The following is a 23,088-nucleotide window of genomic DNA, read 5'->3' as shown; positions in this document are numbered from 1 at the left end:
CAAAAAAACAAGGGTAAGCTTCTTTAGAAGTGCTATCAAGAAACTGAGTTGGTACAATAGCTATTTACATTTCCTTACCTAACACAGGCAAATGCATTCATTCATTCATCAAAATCTTTCATTAGCAGTACATATTGATCTGGGGGTCATTTAAATGGGGTCATGTAAGTACAGCATAAGAGCAGTACAAAATTTAAGTACAACGAAAAATTTATGGAAAGAAAACTTTACTCTCAAAGAAAGCCCACACCTGGACATGCAATATACAGGAGATTCAATTTAGAAACACAGCTAAGTGAACTTAGAATCATGAGAGAAAAGAAATGTTAGTTATTGACACTAGAGCAATTTGCTTGAGTAAAGAAAAAGCACACTGAAGTAATGTACTAATAAAAGTGTGGTAACTGAAGAGCAAAACAATCTGTACACAAACAACTGCATTGTAATCTCTTTCTGCTTCCACATTTTGTTTCAAATTATATTTTGGCAAGGAACAAAGTGGGTCTGGAAAACAGATAACTCTCTTTCTGAAATCAAGCAGATGAAAACAATTTTTTGCACACATTTTTATTTGGCTTCTTACTCACAGTTAAAGGATTCCTCCTTCTGAATATGGTGTTGGATGAAACATGTTTAAGCATATACTACTCCAAGATGGGTGTATAGGAAATTCAGCAACAGTCTCAGAAGTGAGAAAACAACACAATCCTTAAGTAAGAAGCCTTAATCTGAAGGTTGCAAGCAAGTTGCAGGAAACAAACACCTAGCCACAGAGAGTACCAAGCATGTGCACTCAGAAGCTCCTTCATCTCAAGTGTCACACTGAAACACGTCAAGTATCTGCTGAAAGGACATACTGGTTCCTACTGGCTTGGAAATCCTCCTGCAAAAAAGTAGTCAGATACCAGATACTTTCACTGGCCCAGTTGCAGCAATTCTTGTTACAGGACGAGCCTGAAAACCTCTGCCATGAAAACTTGCTGGTATGTGACTATGATTTGGATGAGGAAGAATCACTTGGACATACACTTCCAGGGGTGCACGTTGCCCAAAAGGGAGTGGGAGGGGGTAGAGGATGTAGCAAACCAACAGCAAATGAGACAAGACAATGCACCTCACGTGGACATTCCAGCAGCAGATCCCTTCCCTGACTGAACACATGAGAATTCAGAGTTCCCACAGCAGTCCTTCCTGTGGAGGTACTGTGCTTTCCTGGAGAGGGCTGGATTACTGCTAGTTTCTACTTGCTTGTAACTGCTGATGACTGAGCTACTCTCTGCTTCTTTGCATGTTTCTACATCATCAAGGGACTATCCTTCAGTTTCAGTATCATTTCAGCAATAAAATAAGGCCTATAGCTTAAATGGGGTTTCTACAAATATGATCTTTTGATTGTGATATTCATCCTTAATGAATAAAAAACTGTAGCACTAGAATGTCTTCAGATTCTGTGCTACCATAGATCATTAGATATCATGTTCCTGAGTTATGCTGTATCAGATAGAAATACTTTTGTGTAAGCACTTCAAAATTTACCCCAGTTCAGGAATCTATGAAGCTTGCTAGCCAGATCTAATGTTTAACAAAATGTGCTATAATTTTTGTTATTTGTGATGCTAGACACCAAACAGAATGCAGTTCACCTACTGCTTCCCTGCCACCTCTCTTTCCAGGCTGCAGACTATCAGCATCACACTTCTTCAGGAATCTGATGCAAAAAAACCAAAAGGAAAATGAAGACAAGTGACCTCTACAAAGGCTCCAGCAATAACAAAATAGTATCAGTGACAGCGAAGATGCCTTTTTCATTAAAGATCAGACTGAATGCCTCTCTAGCTTTTTACTAGTCTTGTGAAAAGCTAGAGAGGCATTTCACATTCATTTTCACAGAAAGCAGTCCCTTTCTCCTGAACTGAGAGCTGAGCAAAACAGATCACATCCCTTGTAGGCTGAACTAGGAACTCTGGTAAAGGCCATGCACAGATGTCATTCAAACACACCTTCACCATGCTCACACAGCATGCCTGCAATCAGCACACAGTCTTGTGTGATCTATTCAAGCTCACTGACAAAACTTGAACGCCTACAAAAACTGAGTAGCAACACCTGCAAGGGGCACAAAATGAGAAGGACTGAAATGTTATTAGTTCATACAGCAAGTTAATGACAGTAGGGAAAATATGGAGGCATATGCTAGGCACTGTAGAGGACTTACTCATAGGAATTTTCCTCATAGCAATTAATGCAATTCCGCAAACACAATCTGGAAAAAAAGTCCAAGCTGTGATGGATGTGGCAAACACATACACACACACACATTACACATTTCATCTTACTCTACCAGCAAAAGAATGGAGAATCTGGTGCAGTGATTGCTCCTTCTGTCTTTCCAAATTAAAGCAGAGAAAGTCAAGGTTTGGTCTCAATGGAGAATTGTTCAGAAAACTAGAAGCACTGTCGTAAGTACAAAACAGGTATAGAAGAGTATTAGAAAATAGGCTGAAGGAAGACATTAATGAATTAGAGTAGATGACACTTCAGGGTAGATGATTTCCACTAAAGTTTATTTTTTCTAGAATTTATCTACATTAAAATTAACATGGGCATTTTCTTAGTACACTCTATTTCCACAGTTATTGCCACAGCTTGGCTTGAGAGAAAAGAGAAGGGTAAGGAGATGGTCTACTTTTCTAACAGTTCAAATCAACATCTTCCCTTTGCAAGACTATAAAATCTGGCCTCCAATTTTCCCCCACTAGTTGTTGTAAACTTTCCATAACCTTCACCAGTGGCTTCGTATGGACGTGGAGTGTGGAACTAAGATAACAAAGGCTTGTGTAGACAAATAGCTCTTGAGAAAAATACATTTTGCACAGATTACTCAAAACATTTCAGAGAGGCTAAGAAAGCAGTCCTAAGTGTCCTATGAAAACTCTTCACTATATCAACATTGACAAGCATAACTCAGGTTGCTTTATAAATAAAATACTATAGGACTGTGTCAAGGGCACTGTGCCATACTTTGACAATAGCAGGCTGCTTCCTCTGCAGCATAAGATGGTTGTAAACAGAAGTGAAGGAAGAAGAAAGCCCTACTTCTCTGGGTACCTCTTGCTTCCCAGCCCTTCCCAACTACTTAACTGCACCAGAGGCAAGAATTCTCCCCCCCTGCCTCAGCACTATCTCCATACAAACAAGTAAAATAGCTGAGGGCTCCTCTAAACTCCAAGAAACAATTAGCATGGCCCTAATACTACCAGAAAGCCTTGTTCAGATATTCAGTCCTCACACTGCAAAACCTATAGTTGTACACAGAAGGAATTAGCTTTACTGTGTTGTAACAGTCAGACAAGATGATGAAACTTGAAGTAGTTCTCAATTTCCTCTGGTTCTGTTTCTAGGAAGCTCAGTTATAAGAAGAACCAGTTTCCATCTTGTTTTTGCTGCAGTCAATGAACAGGCTTCAGGGTGCCCCTTTCAGTGCAAACAAGGGCCTTCTGACCAGCAGGATCTACAAACTGCAGCCCACATGGTGTAACTTTACCCAGAGGTGTAATAGCACCCCTTTCATGGCATAACAATAGGTATTAGTACTACTATAATTTATTTATGAAGGCAGATTAGAAGCTAATCTGGTTGCTTTTAAGGCCCTTGTGCACATGTCCACATGACCATGTCATTACTGCCAGGTGTTCTGTTTATGCAACCTTCACCTGGTGCACAGTCAGCAGGAGGCCACTTTGCCACTCACTCTGGAGGCACAGAAGCTCATTTCCCCCCAGTACAGCGGCAGCAAGAGGACAAGATAACAACACTGCTCTACTCACAGGCAAATACCTCCACTCAGCACCTCTAAAGAAGCCATGTACCCTGTACGTGTATGTCCCACTCTCACGGTCTAAGCATGTGTCCTGAACAGTCCACAGGATTCCAGCACACTCTTGTGCTTGGCCTGGGGCTGCACTTCAACAGCCAAGCAAGCACAAACTGATTTGGGAAGTACAAACCACCTTCCCACTGCCCAGCATGGTGTGTAGCCATGTGCATATATGGCATGAATCCCAAGACTACCTGTTCCCTCGATGTGTTTGGCCTACTGTACAAGCTACTGCAGAGAAGCTGTGTGCACCCCTTGTGGTGGTTTGCTATGACATAGAGGGAGGAGTAAGGTGTACTCCCAGCACTTCCAATTCAGGCACAAACAGCATCTATGAGAACTGTGATGTATTCCCCACTAAGTGCTTCCTACCTTGGTTCCTGTCTTTTAGAAGAAGAAACTGAGAACATAATGTTCCTAAATTAAAAAATAAAACCCAAGATTGATTGCTTGCCCAACCTTTGCTCTTATGCCAACTTCCAAGCACACTTATGTTTGAAATTTTTATTGTTATCACCCTATTGAGGTTTGCAGTGCTCAATTTCCTTAATAGGGTGCACTCTGTTGGTTTCAGTATGAGGGAGTTTATCCAGGTTGTCATTTTACCAAAGGGGGAGTGGATTAACAGGCAGTTGAACCTATCCATGAATATATACTTGAAGCCAGAAAATATTTTCTGCAATTTAGAAGCCCTAAAATATTGGTGTCCTGTTTTTATTTTGGGAGGGTTATTAGGTTCTTGTGTGTGTGGTTTCTTTTGCTTTTTGTTTCGAGATTTTTTGGTTTGTTTATTTAAACATGAAAGAGGGTGCATAACCCTTACCAATCTTTTGGCACATTTCAAGACCAACACAGACAAAAGTTTGTTCTTTTGAAGCTGGATGTCCACTCTTTGCAACAACACTCTTCAGTAAAGATCAAGACATGCAGAGGACATAGCACTAGAACTAACCATTATTCTGTATGTATTTGTCAAATGGGATAACAGGACCAAACAGGACGAGTTTACTCATAGTAAAGTATGAGAAGTATCTTGGAGATCTAAAAGCAACCCAAACTGCAATATGGGGAATGGATAACACACCCTTTGGAGAGTATCCCAATGCTATTACATATTGGAGCAGGTCAGTAGAGAAGCTAAGCTCACCCTGTTGACTCACAACTGGTTACAAGAATGGCAATAACTTCTCATCACCAGTTGCTGAAGGCAACTTGGTATATGCCATTACACCTGCCCTGCTTCATTAAAAGTGAGTTGCTGCTCTAGCTAAACCTCCAGTCAATTCAAATTGGAAACAAGGTATTTAGCTCTTTAACTTGCATTGATGAGAAGTTTGATGTCTGTGGCTTTAGCCTTCTGGGCTGTCAGCAGTTATGGGGAGAAGCTGTAGGGCAGGTGCCAAACTCACGGCAGAGAAGCAGCAGCCTGCACAGCTATCTGTGCTCAACTACCACACCACAGCTACTCCATGCAGCCAGCTCACGGCATGAGCCTGCTGAAGGGCCTGAGGCACAAGGCTTATGAGGACCAACTGAGGGAGCAAAGGATAATCAGGGGAGACTTTATCATTCCCTACAGCTACCTGAAAGGAGGTTGTAGTAAAGTGGGGGTCGGCCTCTTTTTCCAAGTAAAAAGTGATAGGACAAGTGGAAATGGATTCAAACTGCACCCAGAAAGGTTTAGATTGTATATTTGGGAAACATTCTTCATGGAAAGGCTTGTCAAGCACTGAAACAGGCTGCCCAGGATTTGAATCATCATCTTTGGAGATATTTATAAGATGTGTAGATGTGGCTCTTAGGGACATGGTTTAGAGGTGGCTTTGGCAGTGCTGAGCTGACAGCTGGACTCAATAAGGGTCTTTTCCAATCTTGATGATTCCATGGATACTTTAACTCAAGCTAGTCTGGTTTGATCCACGTGAACAGAGAAGCACCCCAACTCAAGCTGTACTACTCAACTGAGGATAAGTCATTAATCACAAGAGAACTTTAGCTTCCCATATGCATCATGACAGCAGACAGTGCACGAGGGGAAGTGAGAATATTACATTCTTTTATTAGAAAGGAGGTAGGAAAAAAAAAGGTGTAAGAAAATACCACTACTTGAAATACAAAAACCTCCAACTTGCCCAAAGAGAACAGCATCAAAGACAAAATAACTCTCCAATTTCATGGAGCCATTTATCTCTACCTTCGACATCAAATGGAAAACAACTGAACTTTGCGGATCTAAGGACAACTGCTGCTTTCATTTCATTTTTCAATTAAACCATGCCTGCTCTATTTCATTCTTTGGTTGACTTGGTGACTCAGGCCAGGCTGCATCAGGCTCTCAAGGCAACATGATTCTTGCCACCACCACAAAAGCACACACCTTTATATTCTCCAATGCTGAACCTCATTGTCTCCAACTGTAGGCTGTTTCCATAACTTTCATCAGGCCCATACAGATCTCACTTATTAGTCACCACATCAGTGGCCCCCAAAAACACATCCATTTTGATTAATTGGTCTTTAGTTCTTTGAAATAGTTTTTCAAATTAACCATCATTTTCCCCTTTCCAAATATCACTCAGATAAGGATGAATCATCAAATGCTAGCTTGCTCTGTTGTAAAGCTAAAATAAATAGCTTCAACCTAGACATACTTTGTTCTCAGCATGACTGGGCAAAAACCTGACAACACAATCTATTCCAGTGGCATCAACACTGAAGATGAGATCAACAACCCTGAGTACAAAGCCATCTGCCCCACCAAGGACAAGCATTCAAGATTACACCCTCTTCCACACTGTCCATTCCCCAGATCAGACTAGATTGAGATAAACTGAAGGGTTCAGCCTGAAGACTATAGAATAGCTGCTCTCTCTACACTAAATAGCCAAAAGCAAGAATGGGCCAGAAGACAATGCATGAAAAATAATAATATATACTTATATACAGCTGTACAGTATCTTCTACATGCCATGGCTTCAAACATACACTGTGCTGCCAGGCAAAAGGTAAGAACCTGGCCAGATTCAATACCAGTCTCTGCACATGCAAATGAATAGCACTTGCAAACTCAATACTTCAGGGACATACACATAGCAACAAAGAAATTTTTCAGAAAGAACATCTCTCCATTACAGAAGTAATAAAACAGCATCCCAAATTTATTTGGGACTATACACTCTGACGCACTTGAAATTTCAGTCAGAAGCATGTTTCAAAAATATGCTTTGAATCGTTACTCATCAGAGTCACTGGTGAAAGATAAATAATGCCTAGTGGCCCCCAAACTGAGGCATGTGACAAATTTCTACCTCACAGTTGATTTTGAATACTAACAACATTTAGTAGCAGAAAAAATTACTTGAAAGAAACCATTTTGCTGCATTTCTACAGCACAATTGTTAAATGCTGTACCGGAGGGTTGTTTTCCCCAGCACAAAAACATCCATAAGTCACTTAGCATTGACAGTGACATCACACTTGGATAATCTTTAGGGAGCAACAAAGGCATGCATTTTTCAACAGTGTTCTTCTAAGAAAGTACTTTTGAGGTTCAGATAGGCCCAGGGAAATCTCTCTGGAAGCTGGACACATTCAACAGCACATTCCTAAATACTAAATGTGCGTACATTAGCATTTCTATAACAGTTTCTGTGAAGAATTCTCTCTGCTGTACATTAATGCAGTTATGTGGAAGTCAGAAGGAGCAATACAATAAAATTGCTGAAACTGCAGTTGCAGCTCTTTAAAAGCAAATATATAAGCAAACTGATTTTAACAAGAAAACTGCAAATGCTCTGGTAATTCACTGTTGTCAGGTAAGATTCCACTACACTCCCTCTAACAGAGAACAAACAAAAGGGTACAGCTGTCACTCATTGCACAGGAATTACCTGTTTCATCAAGTGCCAGTAAACAGTCACATCTCAGCAGTCAAAGGTCTGCTCCTCCTACAACACCCTGAGCTCATGCTCCCACCTCTCCCAGAAAAATCAATATCATTTCAATCCCTGCTTCTTTCAAATGATTACAGGCTACCTGCTGTACTCTGCATTATAACTACATGCACATACTAAATACTTACAGATGCAGCTGAATATCTGAAATCCTATTCAAAGAAAAAACAGTTTATAACTGGCCTAAGAAAAAAACACATGAAATCAAACATTTTTCTTTTTTTTTTTCCTGTTATTTCCCAGTCCTGAAGAGGATTTGCACAGGAAACATTTAAACCAAGATCATAAACAAAATTATGGGTGATAAAAAGATTGAAAACATTATTGGAAGTGACTGGTTCACACTGTAAGCCTGCAGATAATAGCTGAACTTGCTGAGATGCATTACTAGGTCAATATTTCTCATTTGGTTTAAGGAAACATGATGGATAGCCAAATGAGAGGCAATCTTACTTCAACATACTGAGTCAAGGAAGTATCCCACTATAAAAGAGCAAAACATTTCAGCACTAGAAGACATTTCAACAAGGCATACATCTCTTCATACAAGTGCAGGTGCTGTAGGAAGCAGACATGACCTTTATACAGGCTTTGAAATTCAGAAATTTTCTACCAATTCCCTCAAGGCAAAATATGAAAATACTTAAACAAAAAAAAAAAAAAAAGAAAGAAAAAAAAAAAAAAAAAGAAAAAATCTTACGGCTTGAAATGCAGTAAGCCAGCCTGCAGTTGATCTTCCTGAACAGTTGCTTGTTGATTGGCCAAAGTATAAGTGTAAAGAGTTGAATGAAGTTAATGATGAGTCCTGACACTATAAATATGTAGCAGATCAGAAGGTGGCAAATGAATTGCGACTTCAGAAAGCCAACGATGTCCATGATTTGCTGAGAAAGCAAGAGGATACCTTCAGACACAAAATTCAGAAGACAACCTGCAAAACCAAACAGTATCAGCAGTTAGAGTGCATTTATCTCTATAGACAGACTTAAAACAAACTTCATGCTTACACTTAAAGTTGAGTCTATTGTAGGAAAAGCCTGATGCCAGTATTTGCAAAAGTTACAACATAAAGAGAATACTGTATTTGTGAACCAATTTACATTTGGCTTTGGAAATAAATTCTTAAATTTCAATCTTAACTCTGCAAAACCTGTGAACATATGACTCCACTCCATGGACTACAATACTCTTCTATAAGGTTTTCATTGATAAAATATGAGCAAATATTTTGGTTTGAACTACATGACAGTTTTGATATGAACTTGTATTTTTATTTGAATTGTCTGTACTTCATGAGACATACACTGTCACCTCTGTAATCTTCAAGAACAGCTCCAAAGCAAATGCAAGCTTTAGAGCTTGGTTAGATGTGCTTTTCTCTACAGGCCATGGTCCCCAAACAAGAGGCAGCAGCCCCTTAATTCTAGCTTTATTGTCTTCTTCCCCTCTCATACTCAAATTACAGTTGATTTTGGCAAGAGAACAGAAGCTTGGCTGTGCATAATACATGCAATTTGTTCAATAATTCCTTGACACTGATTCTGTCAGTTATAATCCATAAACCCAGAAATGAAACCTCAATAACAGTACTAACCCGTGACCCAGAAGTGTTTCCAGAAAGGAATCCATTCTCATGTTACATATGATATGTTTGTATAATTTTGGAAAGGTCCAGTCCAAACTTAGCAATTGAGCATTCAGAGGAAATGTCCTCTGCAAAGTATTCTGACCTATCAAATATTGCACTGACCTCCCCCCACCATCACCAGAATGAACACACATCTCTCAGTAAACACAACCCCCAGTAGTCTGAATACAGTTAGACAGGAGGTGCTTCTGCCATCCCGTTCCACTCCTCCACTGCTTCCCCCTCTGAGGCATGGAAGAGTTTTCCCAGGGAGGAAGCCCTGAGACAGTATTTCTGAATGTGCCAGTCACATGCAATAACAAAACAGCAAATGTCAGCAGCCTAGGGAATTAACTGATGAAAAAAATCTTTATGCCTATCCTTTTAGTTTATATGAGACCCCATTATGTGAGGCACTGAGCCTAGATCAGTGACCTGAAACATTTCTGTTACTGCCCTTTGCTGACTCTGCTCGCCACATCAAAGAGCACACACAAGAATTGTTGCAGAGCCTTCGGAAGTTATTTAGCCAGACTTTCAACCACAAGGAAGATGAGGAAAAATTTAAGAAAGACAATCTGTATTGTTGCATAATTTATATACAGAGTTTATGGCAGTCCCAAGCCTATTATTAGCAGACAAAATGTGCCCTTCTGTTCCCTTTGTCTTGCTGTACTATTCAGTACCACAGCTGACACCAGCTGTAGCTCAGAATGGTAGAACAGGCCTCTATTCATTGTAGTAACCACTGTCATGATGCTCGCAAAAAGCTTCTCCAGCTTTAAAAAACCCTCCTATTAAAGCTATGATTCTTAGGGTGGCAGACAATTTACTAGCTTGGGCTTTGACCAAAGGCTTTGTTTTTGAAAGCTAAGCAGAATGAGAAATGTTGTCTAGTAGAAACCACTGCTGTGTTTCTTCTCCAATCCGTCCAATGAACACTCAGAAGACAAAGCCTAACAATTAAAAAGAAAAAGGCAGCAACTTTCTTTAAAACAGTCAGAACAGAAGCAACCAGCTACCTGCAAGTGGATGGTTTCAAAGACTCTACAGTGTCCAAAACCCTGATGACTGGGTTTATCCTACTGTCCTTGGCTAAAAATGATCAGAAAGTTTTTTTGTGCTAGTCTGGCTGTTTAATTCCATCCCACAGAATCATACTAAGGTAATTCCCACAGATCAGTAAGCCATGGGATAAAGCACAAAAACAGCAGCCACAAATAAAGACCAGAGCACTGCTTACTTAGTGAAGACCTGAAAACTCACTATTTGATATAATCAACATAAATCTACCTTAGAAAGCAGATGACAGATAGACTTAGTAACAAAAATAGTCTTTTTGTCCACCAATTAATCCAGTAATTTTTTTGTTACCTTTTTGTTATAACAGATGCCAACTTTATTAAAATGTTACATTTATGTGAATCATTTACTTCCTGCTGTGTCTTTAAAACTTCACAGAAATAAAATAAACAAATATGAGATAACCTTGATAAACATAATTATTGCCTTACAATTTTATTAAGCCACAATGGCATGTCTGAAAGTAATTAATTCCTCACTTTCCTACTTTAGCCATCAAACTTCAATTTGGTGAAGCTTCAGAGAGCTGTTTTAAGGCAAACTAAATCTACTTAAGCAGTACCATCCAAAGGCATCTAACCTAACTTGCTTGCAAAAGGAACAAGAAATGAGAGACAGTGATTATTTTTTTTCCAAAAAGTGGGAACTACACAGAGAAATTTTCTCTTTTGACTACCTATAAAATATGCAACCTAAACATTGTATATGGAATGGTAGCTAAGTTTCTGTTTCTCAGACATAAACTCATAAGATTTTTTTTTTCTGTTTTCATTACCCAAACTCCAAGAATGCAATTTATTCTTGGTACAAGTAACAAAAAAATCAGTTCTGATCTTATGAATGAAGTCTAGAAACATGCATTTAAGAGTCCACAGGAATACCTTACACTTTGTCTAATAGTCCTCCTGGGTAACATCAACATAACACCAGTTTTTAAGTGATAAAAGAGTCAGGTCTTTAATTCTTAATCCATGATGCTGGTTTAATAAATTAGTGATTTCCTTATAGACAATGACTGAAAATTACAGCAATCTTTTAAAAACAAAAGGGCCAATCAATGCATTTTCTCAGAAGCTATTAAGATCAGAATGCTGCCAAGAAGTTCTCTTCTATCAAACACCCCTTTAAGTTAATTAGGAGAAAATGGCTAGCTAGAGCATCTAACCCAGACAGAGACATTCTTTATAACACTTTTCCTTTGGACACAGAACAGAAGACTCAAACCTCAAATGTCTGTTTAGGGACCAAGTCAGCAAGCATCTATTCATGTGACTAAGAGGTCACATGTTCAGGTTTAAAAGCAAATTACATGACTATTCATTCTAACTCTTTTCCCTCCAATTCCCAATCTTCAGCAAGATCCACTGTGTTTTCTACTTCAACTACTCTCAGCATATCCTTCTGCTTAGACTAACTGACCAGGAGGTCATAGAAGTGATATGCCTAGTGAAGAATCTATGCCAGCAGAGGCTGCTGCCAATGAACAGCTCTATTTCATACTTCCAAGGCAGTGTTTTGAGACTACAATTAGAGATTTCACAAAAAACTCACAACTGTTTGCACTTTTAGAGAAAGCACACAAATGAAGCAAAGAAGTGCCACCCCCTGTGTCCAAAGTTCATGCAGTATATAGATTTAATGGAGTGTGGAAAGCAACACGGCATGTATCTGACAGCATCTAGATTGAGCTGGTATCACCCACTTAGAAAGAAAGGCAAGTCAGCATTATATCTCTTTCTTCAGTACATATTTCAAGCTTTCATGAAAGTTTTCACTTTTATCTAGTCTTTGATTCAGTGTTCAAATGCTTTGTTGCAAGTTAAAAACAACCAACCGGATGACGACACTTATTCTTGCATTTTGTCATCTAAACCAGATTCTTGGATGGAAGAGTTACAAAGACTATTATGAAAATATGCTCAGGTCAGATTAAGCAGTTTCAGTTTAGTGCCTTTTAAGTCAGTATCAGTTGCCACCAAAACCCCTGTATTTGGCACTGGCGAGGCCACAATTGAGTACTGCATCCACTTCTGAGCCCTCACTACAAGGACACTGAGGTGCTGGAGCATATCCAGAGAAGGGCAACAGAGCTGGTGAAGGGTCAGGAGCCCAAGTCCTGTGAGGAGCGGCTGAGGGAGCTGGAGGTTTTTAGCCTGGAGAAAAGGAGACTCAGGAGTGACCTCATTGCTCTCTACAATTCCCTAAAGGAGGGTGCAGCCAGGTGGGGCCAGCCTCTTCTCCCAGGCAACCAGAGCCAGGACAGGAGGACACAGTCTTCAGCTGTGCGAGGGGAGGTTCAGGCTGGACACCAAGAGGAATTTCTTCAAGGAAGGGGTGATTAGACATTAGAATGGGCTGCCCAGAGAGGTGGTGGAGTCACTCACCTTGGAGGTGTTTAAAGGAAAGACTGGATCTGTCTCTCAGTGCCACGGTCTGGTTGACATGGTGGTGCTCTGTCCCACACTGGACTCGATCTCTGAGGTCTTTTCCAACCTCACTGATTCTGTGAAAAGAGCACAGATTGCAGCACTGCATATACATCAGAGTATATTTTAACAGTGCTGCTGTACATGAAATACATAAGCAAAGCAAGTCACAGGAAACCCCTGTGCTCTTCTCTTTTGGTCAAGCTAGCAAAAGTGAGGTTGCATCCAGGTGTGTATTCATCTGCAAGGAGACTGTGTCTGTACATGCCACACCAAAAAATCCAAATCTGGAGGAAGAATTATCTATTTGCCTCATGCTTAATTAGGGTTTGAATCACTTTCCACCTCCCCCTAGAGCATTTTTTCCACTGCCCTTCTTTGTTATCAGCTGATAATAAATAATTTTAAATTTCCCCAAGTAAAGTCTGTTTTGACCATGATGGTAACTGGTGAATGACCCCTGTCCTTACCTCAACACACAAACTTTTTGGTCCTATTTTCTTCCCTTGTCCTGCTGAGGAAGGGGAGCAAGGGAACAGTTTGATGCAAACCAAGTCAGCCAAGGCCAACCCACCACAATTTCTCCAAAAATTCCCAAACTGGGGAATAATTTGAGCATGTCTTAAGATGCTTCCCTAAAGTTAAGAGAATTTAGGAATGTTTTTAGATTTTTAGAAGGAGTCCAGCATTACTGAGTTACACATTGTTACAATGGAGAGATCAGTCAGTCTGGCTGCTTCAAAAGCTGAAGAATGCATACCATCTACCAGCAAGATTTAGAATTTCAAATTTATATACCTGCTATAAAACTGACTTACTGTTTATCTTCTAGTGAGCAGAGAGATGATTTGCATAACAGAGTGTCAACTGAAGAAATAGAAGTATTAATCTGGGAGTTTTCAAATGGTTATTGCAGCATTGTAGTGCAATGGTTTCCCCTTTTCCTTTTTAAATTTTCTTCCTGCTGTGATCTAATGTTGGGAAAACAGCTACACAAACTCTGCATGCCTACCAGGACACAAGTCCTCTGTGTACACATACCTTACTTGCAAAAGGCATAGCAGAGCTCCTGTTGGACTCAATGTTTATACAGCAAGGTGAGGAGGATGACAGCAGCTCCAGAGAGGCATGCATAGTGTGGGAAGAAGCAGGAAAGGTGGGGAGCAACTGCCCAAGTTCTGGTGAGAAGCAGTTCAGTCTTGCTCTTTTGTCCAGAAGCATGAAATATTCAGGGAGAAGGGAGATGAACTTAAACACATATCAATACTAAACTCCTTGGAGATGCAACATTTGGAGACTGCAGCGCTTGATGCTGAGAGGAGGTATTTATTTGGAAAGAATAAATCCCTTGAAGTTAAGCACTTCTGTTCCAAGCTTCTAAAGAGATCCTCAAAAAATACGTGAGGGTGAAGTATATCAGTTATCTCGGGTGCAGAACATGAAATTCACAAAAATAGCACTGGAAGGCAAGTTGCTTCTTTCCAAAATGCCAAGTGCTGCTGTTCAACTGTTTCCCACACAGATTTCAGTACTTTAATACACTCATATATATATATATATACACATATAAATATATATGAAGCACAATTATCTGCAATTTGCTTGGAAAAAATAAAGAGTTACATTAAGATACTCAAGATGTAGATGAGTTTATCAGAGTTCAGTTCGAGAGTTCAGTCCTGGGGACCAGTGAGTCCAGTCCCTCTGTTTCCTTTCTTGCTTCATAACTTTAACTGGGTCCATTAATCTAACAAGTCACTTGCACAGATTACAAGGGCAGCACCACACAAAAGTAAAACTTAGGGACTAAGCAAGACAGCAGGACTAAATAGTAAAAAAATGAGAAGAAAGTGTACTAAGAATCTAAGCAGGATGTGGGCTATGCTGTCGCACTAACAAATCAACCTGGATATTTCCTCAAAAATGACTGAGGTGAATAACCACAAAGGGTGTATGACATGCAACTACATCACATGCTCACAGACAATTTAATATTTGTTTTCATGGACAACATTAAGTGGTTAATCAAAGGTAACCAGACCCACATGTTACTGTCATCTGGCACTCTATAAAAAACAACTCCACTACAAACATGCTTGCACAAAGTCGCTACAATGACTTATGGCATTCTGCAAAAGTGCAGGTGGTTTGTTAAATTACCGATTCTGAATGTTTGCAACAAACAAAGCCTTAGCAAATATAAACACACCTATGTATGTCTGTAAGCAGAGATGCTTTTGCATTTCTGATACATGAAATTTTGAAATTTTGTACAGAACAGTCACGGACAAATTGGGGCAACTGTTCATTTGAAGTACAGAGATCAGAGTCAGTCTAGTTAGGGCACTGATCCTCAATGCACAGCCTAAGAAAAATCTCTCAAGGGTGAGATCCACACCATCAGTCCTTACACAGGAAATGAACACATTAAAAATTACAGAGGCAGCAGGGCCAGTACAGCAGGATGCTGCCACCTGCATTGTAATACTTACCCAGTATCGAGGGCACACTGATCACCTCTACACTGGGCATTGCAGGAACAGATACAACACAAGAGTAGCTACTGAGTTCTTCAGTGGTTGTTATAAAAACATTTCTTTTTAAAGAGCCCAAATAAATGGGGGTATGGAATAAGGCCGACAAAGGATTATTCAAAAGCTGGTACAAAAACAGGGCTGCTTTTTAAAATTGTGCTGGGAGTCCAAACATTCCCTTGATAAGAGATAAGCTTTAGGAAGAAGGCCACTCCTATGAAGGCTCATAGCTTATGCCACTGATTGCCCTCACCTTGTTTAAAGAACTATAAATTATATTCATAGGAACACAAAGAGCCAGCACAAGGTACAGGAACTGCTTATACAGTCTCAACAGACAAAATACTTCCCCTGCATCCAAACCACGTTTACGTGTGAGGCAACACAGAAACATGGACCACATTTACTTCAAAGCTTCAAATATTTAATCCTCCTGTTCTTACCCACAATGAGTTGCAAAGTTAGATTATAAAAGTATCGCCTCCCAACTCCAGTCCTGCAACAGACAAACACACCTCTAACACATAAGTCACCTTCTAACTCTAGTTCTGCAACAAACACATCTCTAACACACAAGCAGTTGTATCCAGGCAGAAGAGTTTCCTATCTTCTCAGCAGACTCAGTAACACGAGCAAGTCCATTTCTCTATGCAAGATCAAATCCTTCATGTATGTAGGATTAGAAAGCAGTTATGGATTTTGTCCATTTTTTGCCTGTACTTATCCATCTCAGTTGACAGAAAAAGCTACAGCAATTGAGAAGACACTAGTGAAATAAACCTGGAAAGATCCCTGTTGCTGCTCCCCTCTTACGTCCCATGGTAGAGAGCTTGTGAAAGTTACACAGTAAATCCACAGAACAGCCAACAGCAGAACCACAACCTGCCACTTCCCCAGACTCCAGCTTTCAACACAAAATGGTACTTTTCATACTCCTTTGCCTTCTTGCCCACCCTCACATCTGCCTTGCAACACCTTTTTAAAGGTCACACACAGGGAGCAGAGATGGAATGGACACATCCCACAAGGACCTTCAGCAGAAGCAGATGCTGCCATAGGTATAACTGCTCCTGTACAACCCAGGATGTATGTGCTGATCTAATGCACTCTGCTTTCCCTTCCTTTCTCCATTCCTCAAGAAATCCAAGTCAAGTATTCAGCAGCTTGGATGGTTCTGTACCATAAACTACAAGTTTACAACTTTAGCACCAAGTGGGCACTATTACGTGTGTGTGCACACAAATACAAGTCTTCCCTATTATTCTGACCCTTAGAAGGAATTAAAGGCATTGATAGATGCTACAAAGACATCAACGGGAAGATAAAAATCATCAGCATTGGGAAAAGGGTAACTTTCTTTCCTCACTTCCATATAAAGATTTCTTTATATTTTCTGATATTGTGATTTACATTTTAGTAATTTTGGGTAATGTCTTTAAGCCTTTTTCTAGGAGTCTAATTCCTAACTTGTGTGGCTTTGTTGTTTTGTTTATTTAAAAAAAAAAAAACAGAAAGTGCAACTACAGTATAACATAGAATTTGTGGCAGCAAAAATCTTAAAAATTGTGGCAGAGATTGGGCATAAGTCCCTGAGCTGAGAAATATACCATGGTGACAGCACTGCTGGTTTCAAGTGCGACTTCCACCACTGAGCTGTGGGCCATAACAAATTTCCTACTGTCCCCAAAACCCCAGTGTGACAACTTCAAACGTGGTGCCTCTCTCTGAGCAGCTGTATGGCCCCTGCTGGAGACAGCCATGCTCTCCTGCCTGCCAGGCCTGAGCCCTGCTGCCACAGATGCAACAGGTAATGGCACAGACCCATTCTTTCTTTGCGCTTCCAAGTCACACAGTATGAGCCAACAGCACTGACCTTCTCCAGGAGGGAATCCAAAAGCTTCCAGTACAAATCACAGGACATTGTTAACTGTGCAGGAAACAAGAAGTGCCATTATCTGATTACAGCTCCAAGTGAGCTGTTAGGTTTTTGTACCTTCTGTGACAGGAGACAATCTCCTTCAGCTAAGCCATTTGCATATTTTTAATTAATATGAAACAATATTAGTATGCTCTTTGAATACTAAGGAAACATTACACAGAAAAAGAGTCACAAGGCCTTTTTTTAACCTTTAAGTATTGATTTAATTTGTCTGTCTTCTATCATATGATGCTGAAGAGTATAAAGTAGCTGAATCTCTCCTTTATGAAAATCACATCCCAAAACTGGAAATGACAGTGCAAACAAAAGATGTAGCCACACCAAGACAGAGATACACAGGATATTAAGGATAGTCCTTATTCATTAAATGCTGTTTAATGATTCTTTTTGTAAAAAATAGTTTAACTGAAGAATGAAGCTTCCAGATTTATTATTCAAATAAAACCAACTCCTGCCCCGAAGATCTAACATCCAATACTTAAAACATCTTATAGCTGAGATGTGGGTGGCATGGTTCCAAAAAATAAGGTGCCAGCTTCAGTGAAAGGCTCAGATGTACCTACACAGGAAACAACCAGACATCCAGATGCCTGTTAAAAACCCAAATAAACATGGTGACAGCTTTACCCAGATATCAGCAGCCACATTCTACATCAGTTTTCGCTCATCTCTGCCTCAGGAGTATTCAGAACTATTTTGCCACAGCATGAACTAGGAATACTTTCAACCTCCTCATTCTGCCTGACCATCAGTCCCCTAACAGCCTGATTTAATTTGAGAGCTTCAGAGAATAAAAGCCTTTATCACGGGCACCAGTAATAAAGGGAGGTTTCAGTTTGGATCCGATTCAAAATCTGTTGAAGCCAGAAGAAATCTCTCAACAAGCTTAAATTGCCTTTGTTGTTTAGCAAACATTATGACTCCAAAACAGCTAAATGTGATGTAACTAATTAATGATCCTGGATTCTCAGCACCTACAGCCAGGGCTAGTCAAAACCACCTTAAGCATCCAGCAAGATCATTCAGAGACAATGTTTGATCTGACTGCAATTACTTTACTGGATGGCAAGTGTGCAGATGTTAGCAGCTTCTAAACATGCAGCTAGAAATCCAGGAACATTTTTATAAATTTTGCACTCAACTAAGCATTATATACATCAACACCTACCTGGATTTTCTACAACATCACTGAATAACTGCATGTACCCAGGTCCTTTTAAAAGCCTGGCTTTGAGCATTTCTCCTGCTTACTTTAAGTATTTTGAGATACTTTTACAAGGCTTGAATATAAAATGAAGCTTTTTTCTGTCTTTTTGGGTGAAATGCAGTATTTATGCACACACCCAGAGGCACAAGCATGTAAAAAACATGCAGTGAGACAGAATCACAGAATTAACTCCTGACGAATCACCTGTGACTCGAAGGGGGGAACCTCATAAATTATTCAAGAGCAATTGTAGTCTGCTTGCAGGCAGAATGCTTCCAGACCTTCTGGAAGTGCAAAGCAGTATCTGCAGTAATACTATTTTCCAAAATGCTCAAAAACATGGTAAGAAGCAGCAAACTACAATGTGTGAAGACACAGATAACGTGGAGACAGTGAGAGAAGCAGGACACAGTTTAACTTTCACAAAGTAGCTGTCACTTGAAATCATGTGCCATTTCCACATATTGACTCCCCACAAATATATTTCTTTCCCCGTCTTTAACAGTAGATGTCGAGTCTTATCCTTTTTCCAACAGATGAAAAAACCTGCATTATCTGCCAACTGAACCAGCATGGACAAACCTTTACATCCACCTGGATCCTGCTGAGAAGCCATGACTGAAATTTAAGTTTGTTGGTACAATTAAAAGGAAACCTAGCGCACATCAGAGGTTTTTCAGATATTAACAGTCCTGCATGCAACTGAAATCAGCGTGCTTGTCTTTGCCTGCAACTCCTCACCTTCTGGGAAGTAAACCCTCTCTCAGTGACCTCTATCTCTGACTCCTTTCCAGCCTAGGACTGGTTAATTACCTTTCCCTGTTCCTGTTATTTATGCTACAGTAGAAACCTCAAGCTGGGTCAGCCCTTTTGCAAGAAGCAGAAAATTATTTCAGTGTAAAGCTCTTTGTGGCAGAACATAACACGACAGACAGAAGGTCAGAAAGTCAAAACAGAAGTAAAAAGGCTTTAAGTTCAAGGTCAAGAACAGACCATTAGCAGGACCATAACCCAGCATCTCCTGGTGGGCCCACTACAGTTGCTACACTGCTCTGCTCAGTTCCTAACACATAGCTAATGTGCCTTTTCAGCAAATCCACTCCAGCTATCATACTTTTCTCACGTTATCAAAGAGGGGTCTTTGCAGCATCTTCATCCTTGCCACAACACACAGTTACTCTCATTCATTTTAATTTCATCCTTCTCTGACCTTCCCTTGGACCCTATCTCCTTTCTAGTTCGAGGCACTGGAGGAAGACAGGGGAAAGCCTGAAAACGAAGTGAGTCAGCATTTCTGAGCAGCACACGAGCATTAGTCAGAGCTGATCAGGGCACTCACCACAGTCAGATGTTAATTAGCCCAAGACCACCAAACAACAGACGGGTGAGCTAACTTTCCCAAACAGCTCAAAATGAATCACAGGGCAAGGCCACTCCACAGATAAAGCACTTCAGGGAAAAAACACACTCTCAGCTGCCACAGCCAGTGCTGAAAGGCATCGAAGCACACAGGGTACTGTTCTGTCACATTTCTACTCCCCTTACTGAATGCCCACTGCATTCAGTACAGCTGAATCAAACACACCAGATGAGACAGTTGCCTTGACTGGTATAATGCTCTCCCTAGCAAGCAAGGCCCACAGCTGCAAAAGCTTTTCCTGAGTAAAGTACATTTACAGTGCCTCACTATGCACTGTTGCCCTCCTGCTCCCTTATCAGGACACACTGACAGCAGTACTAGTGATGATATTAGTTAGGGAAATGGTGTTCCATATCATTGCAGGGGCAATTCGAATTCTTAAAATTTAAGACTAAATTACTAATACAGAGTCTAAGGGCCACAAGTGCTCATTTGCAACACAAGAATAGTACCTTGCTACTCTCAGCACAGCTGTGACAGTGTCTTCCTGCAAAAAGAGATTTTAAGGGGTATTGTTCCCAGTCTTCACCTTCCAGCAGTAAAATCAAGGGTACACAACAGAAAAAACAATCCACCCCTTTCAGCAGGGCAGAGTACAGCTGTAGGATTCTCATCCATCATCTGCAAAAGACCCTTTCTCCTACAGAGCTCCTGTCTGTTATGGTACAGTAAGTCCATTAGACTGGGAGTGATGTACAACCACGACTCCAGGAGAGCACACCTCACTCGAGAAAGATGAACACCGCTTCAGCACCTCTGCATTTGTGCTGGACAGAGCAAGACTTACTGTAAAAACAACCTCCCACCAAAATGACACCTACTGAGCTTCAAGAAACACAGTTAATTACTGTACTCTGGGCACAGCATTCTCTGTTCTGTGACTCTGAGCAACTGCTAACCTCTCTGTACAATTTCTCCACTCCTAAAATACGTCACTTCCAGCTTGTTGTGTGGCACTTACTGAAATCTGTTACAGCGCTTGCCAGCAACACAGCTAAACTTTACTTAAGAGCAACTTTTATCCATAAGCAGCTTACAATATGTTCTTTCTTCTCTGCAGGCTTCCCAATATATTCTTCCACATGAAACCTGGCCCTGTCATCCATAAAACACAGTTAAAGTTTCATTTTTCAATACAGCTTATTCAGGCATTGTTAATGCAAAACATTAACAGGGAAGAGGAAAGCTACACGTAATATTTACACAAATTTCTAAAGTGAGTAAATATGTGTTTCAATCCATTGTGTTTGGAAAACCACAGTATTGTACCAGATACAAGCAGCTAGAGAAAGAAAATGACAGCAAACATTTAGAGCACATCCACTATTCTACTGATCCATGCAGTCTTTACACCGAAGTAGTCCTGGTGTATATAAACAGACTTCTGTACGTCTACACCAATCTTATCCTCACATGAGAAGTTAGAGAAAACAATAGGCTGCAAATTTCAGCTTAAGTTGTTTCACAACAGTTTCTCTATTCCAGCAGTTTTTCATTCTTTTGCTACTCACTCTAGTGTGAAGCCATTATCAGTACAAGCTGAGACCACAATCGCCTGGTACAACAACTTCCTGGGCCAGAGGCATCATTGTTTTCAAATACATGCTTAGGTTTTTTTGTTTGAGAGTTTCTGGCATCCTTCTAACCTCATTGTAAAGCATTTCCAGTTTTCATGTAGCAGCAAGGCTGCTCTCTCCCACACAAGCACCTGCATAAGGTACATCATTCTTAGATGTCTGCACAGGGACTTAAACCACTACTTTTAGAGACGCGTAACAAAGATAAGGACCAGAAGTCTTGGTGTGACATTGTTGAAACAGACTCTTTCGTGGGTTGTCTTTTCAGTCATTCGAGTGAGTGCTCACTTGTTGAAATAAATGCTAAAAAGCATTACTTGTTATTTAAATAACGTTCACCACACGGTATAAGCCGACACACCTTAACTCAGTTCGCGGCCATTATTTAATTCCGCTTAAACATCTTTAGGAACAGACGGCGATAGGTGAAAGGCAGAGCTCCTCCAACACGTGAGCACGCCACCGGGGAGGCACACTGCCCGTCTCCCCGCCTCAGCTCACGGGCTCCCGCCTCGACCGACCCGGGCCCGCCCGCTCGCTGTGGAGCGGCGCCTTCGGAGCGATGGCACCGGCCCGTTCCCGGGGCAACCGCACCGCCCGCCCCGTGCCCGGCCACCACCAGCCGCGCCGGGCGGCCAGCCCCGAAGGGAAAGTGGAAGGGGCGGCACGCCCGCCCGGCGCGGCACAGGGGGCTCGGCGGGGCTGGGCCGCCGTAGCTCCGCCGTTTCCACGGAAACCCGGGCGCGGGCAGAGCTCGCCACACAAAGGGGGCCCGCAGGCGGCAGGAAAATTCTCGGCGGCCGCGGGAGAAACGGCGCCGGTCCGGGCGGCGGGGAAGACCCAGCCCGGCGGCAACTAAATCAGGGAACTTGTACGCGCAGCCCACCGCCCGCCTCTCCCGCCCGCCCCACCGGCGGCTGCTGGGGGCCGGCAGCGCCAGGGAGGGGCTGGCTCGAGGCTGGTTTGTCCGCCCGGGGCAGCGAAGCCGGGCGGAGAAGAGAGGGTGGCCCCGCACCTGCGGGGCGCGGAGGGCGCCAGGGGGAGAGTACGTACCTGGCGCCGGCGGGCCTGGGCACGCGTGCCGCGCTGGGGCGCCGGGAGCGGGCGGCGGCCGAGCCGCACCGGCTGCCACTACTTTGCACGCGGCGGGAGCGGGCGGGCGGCTCGGGCGGGGCCGCCAGGCTCCACCCGCCGGGCGGCTCCACTCCGGGAACGGGGCCCCCCTCGCCTTCCCTTCCCGCCGTCATCATGTCACTTCCTCCGGGGGCGGTGGGAAGGGGCGACCCCTCCCCGCACCGGCCTCGCCCAACCTTCGGGGCGCTGCCGGAGCGGAGCAGGAGAGCTCCCGGTGCCGCGGCGCGGCTGAGGAAGGGCCGCGGACTCCGAGGAGGGAGGGGGAGCCGGGCAAGCGGCGGCCGGGGGAAGGGGCGCGGCGTAGCGCCGGT

General features: G+C 42.0%; 1 protein-coding gene across 1 annotated transcript in view; it reads right to left on the bottom strand.

Moving 5' to 3' along the window:
• Positions 1-22,754, bottom strand: part of AGPAT4 (1-acylglycerol-3-phosphate O-acyltransferase 4) — a 68,778-nt gene extending 46,024 nt beyond the window's left edge. Inside the window, exons 1-3 of the mRNA XM_063151780.1 lie at positions 22,697-22,754; positions 12,925-13,043; positions 8,531-8,761 (exon numbers count right to left, since the gene is read on the bottom strand). Coding sequence (XP_063007850.1) covers positions 8,531-8,708 — 178 coding nt within the window. The 5' untranslated portion in view covers positions 8,709-8,761; positions 12,925-13,043; positions 22,697-22,754. The remainder of the gene's footprint in view (positions 1-8,530; positions 8,762-12,924; positions 13,044-22,696) is intronic.
• Between the last annotated feature and the right edge of the window lie 334 nt (positions 22,755-23,088).

The sequence above is a fragment of the Melospiza melodia genome, chromosome 3, assembly GCF_035770615.1.
Source record: "Melospiza melodia melodia isolate bMelMel2 chromosome 3, bMelMel2.pri, whole genome shotgun sequence".
NCBI lineage: Eukaryota > Metazoa > Chordata > Aves > Passeriformes > Passerellidae > Melospiza > Melospiza melodia.
This window is presented reverse-complemented; position numbering and strand designations above follow the sequence as displayed.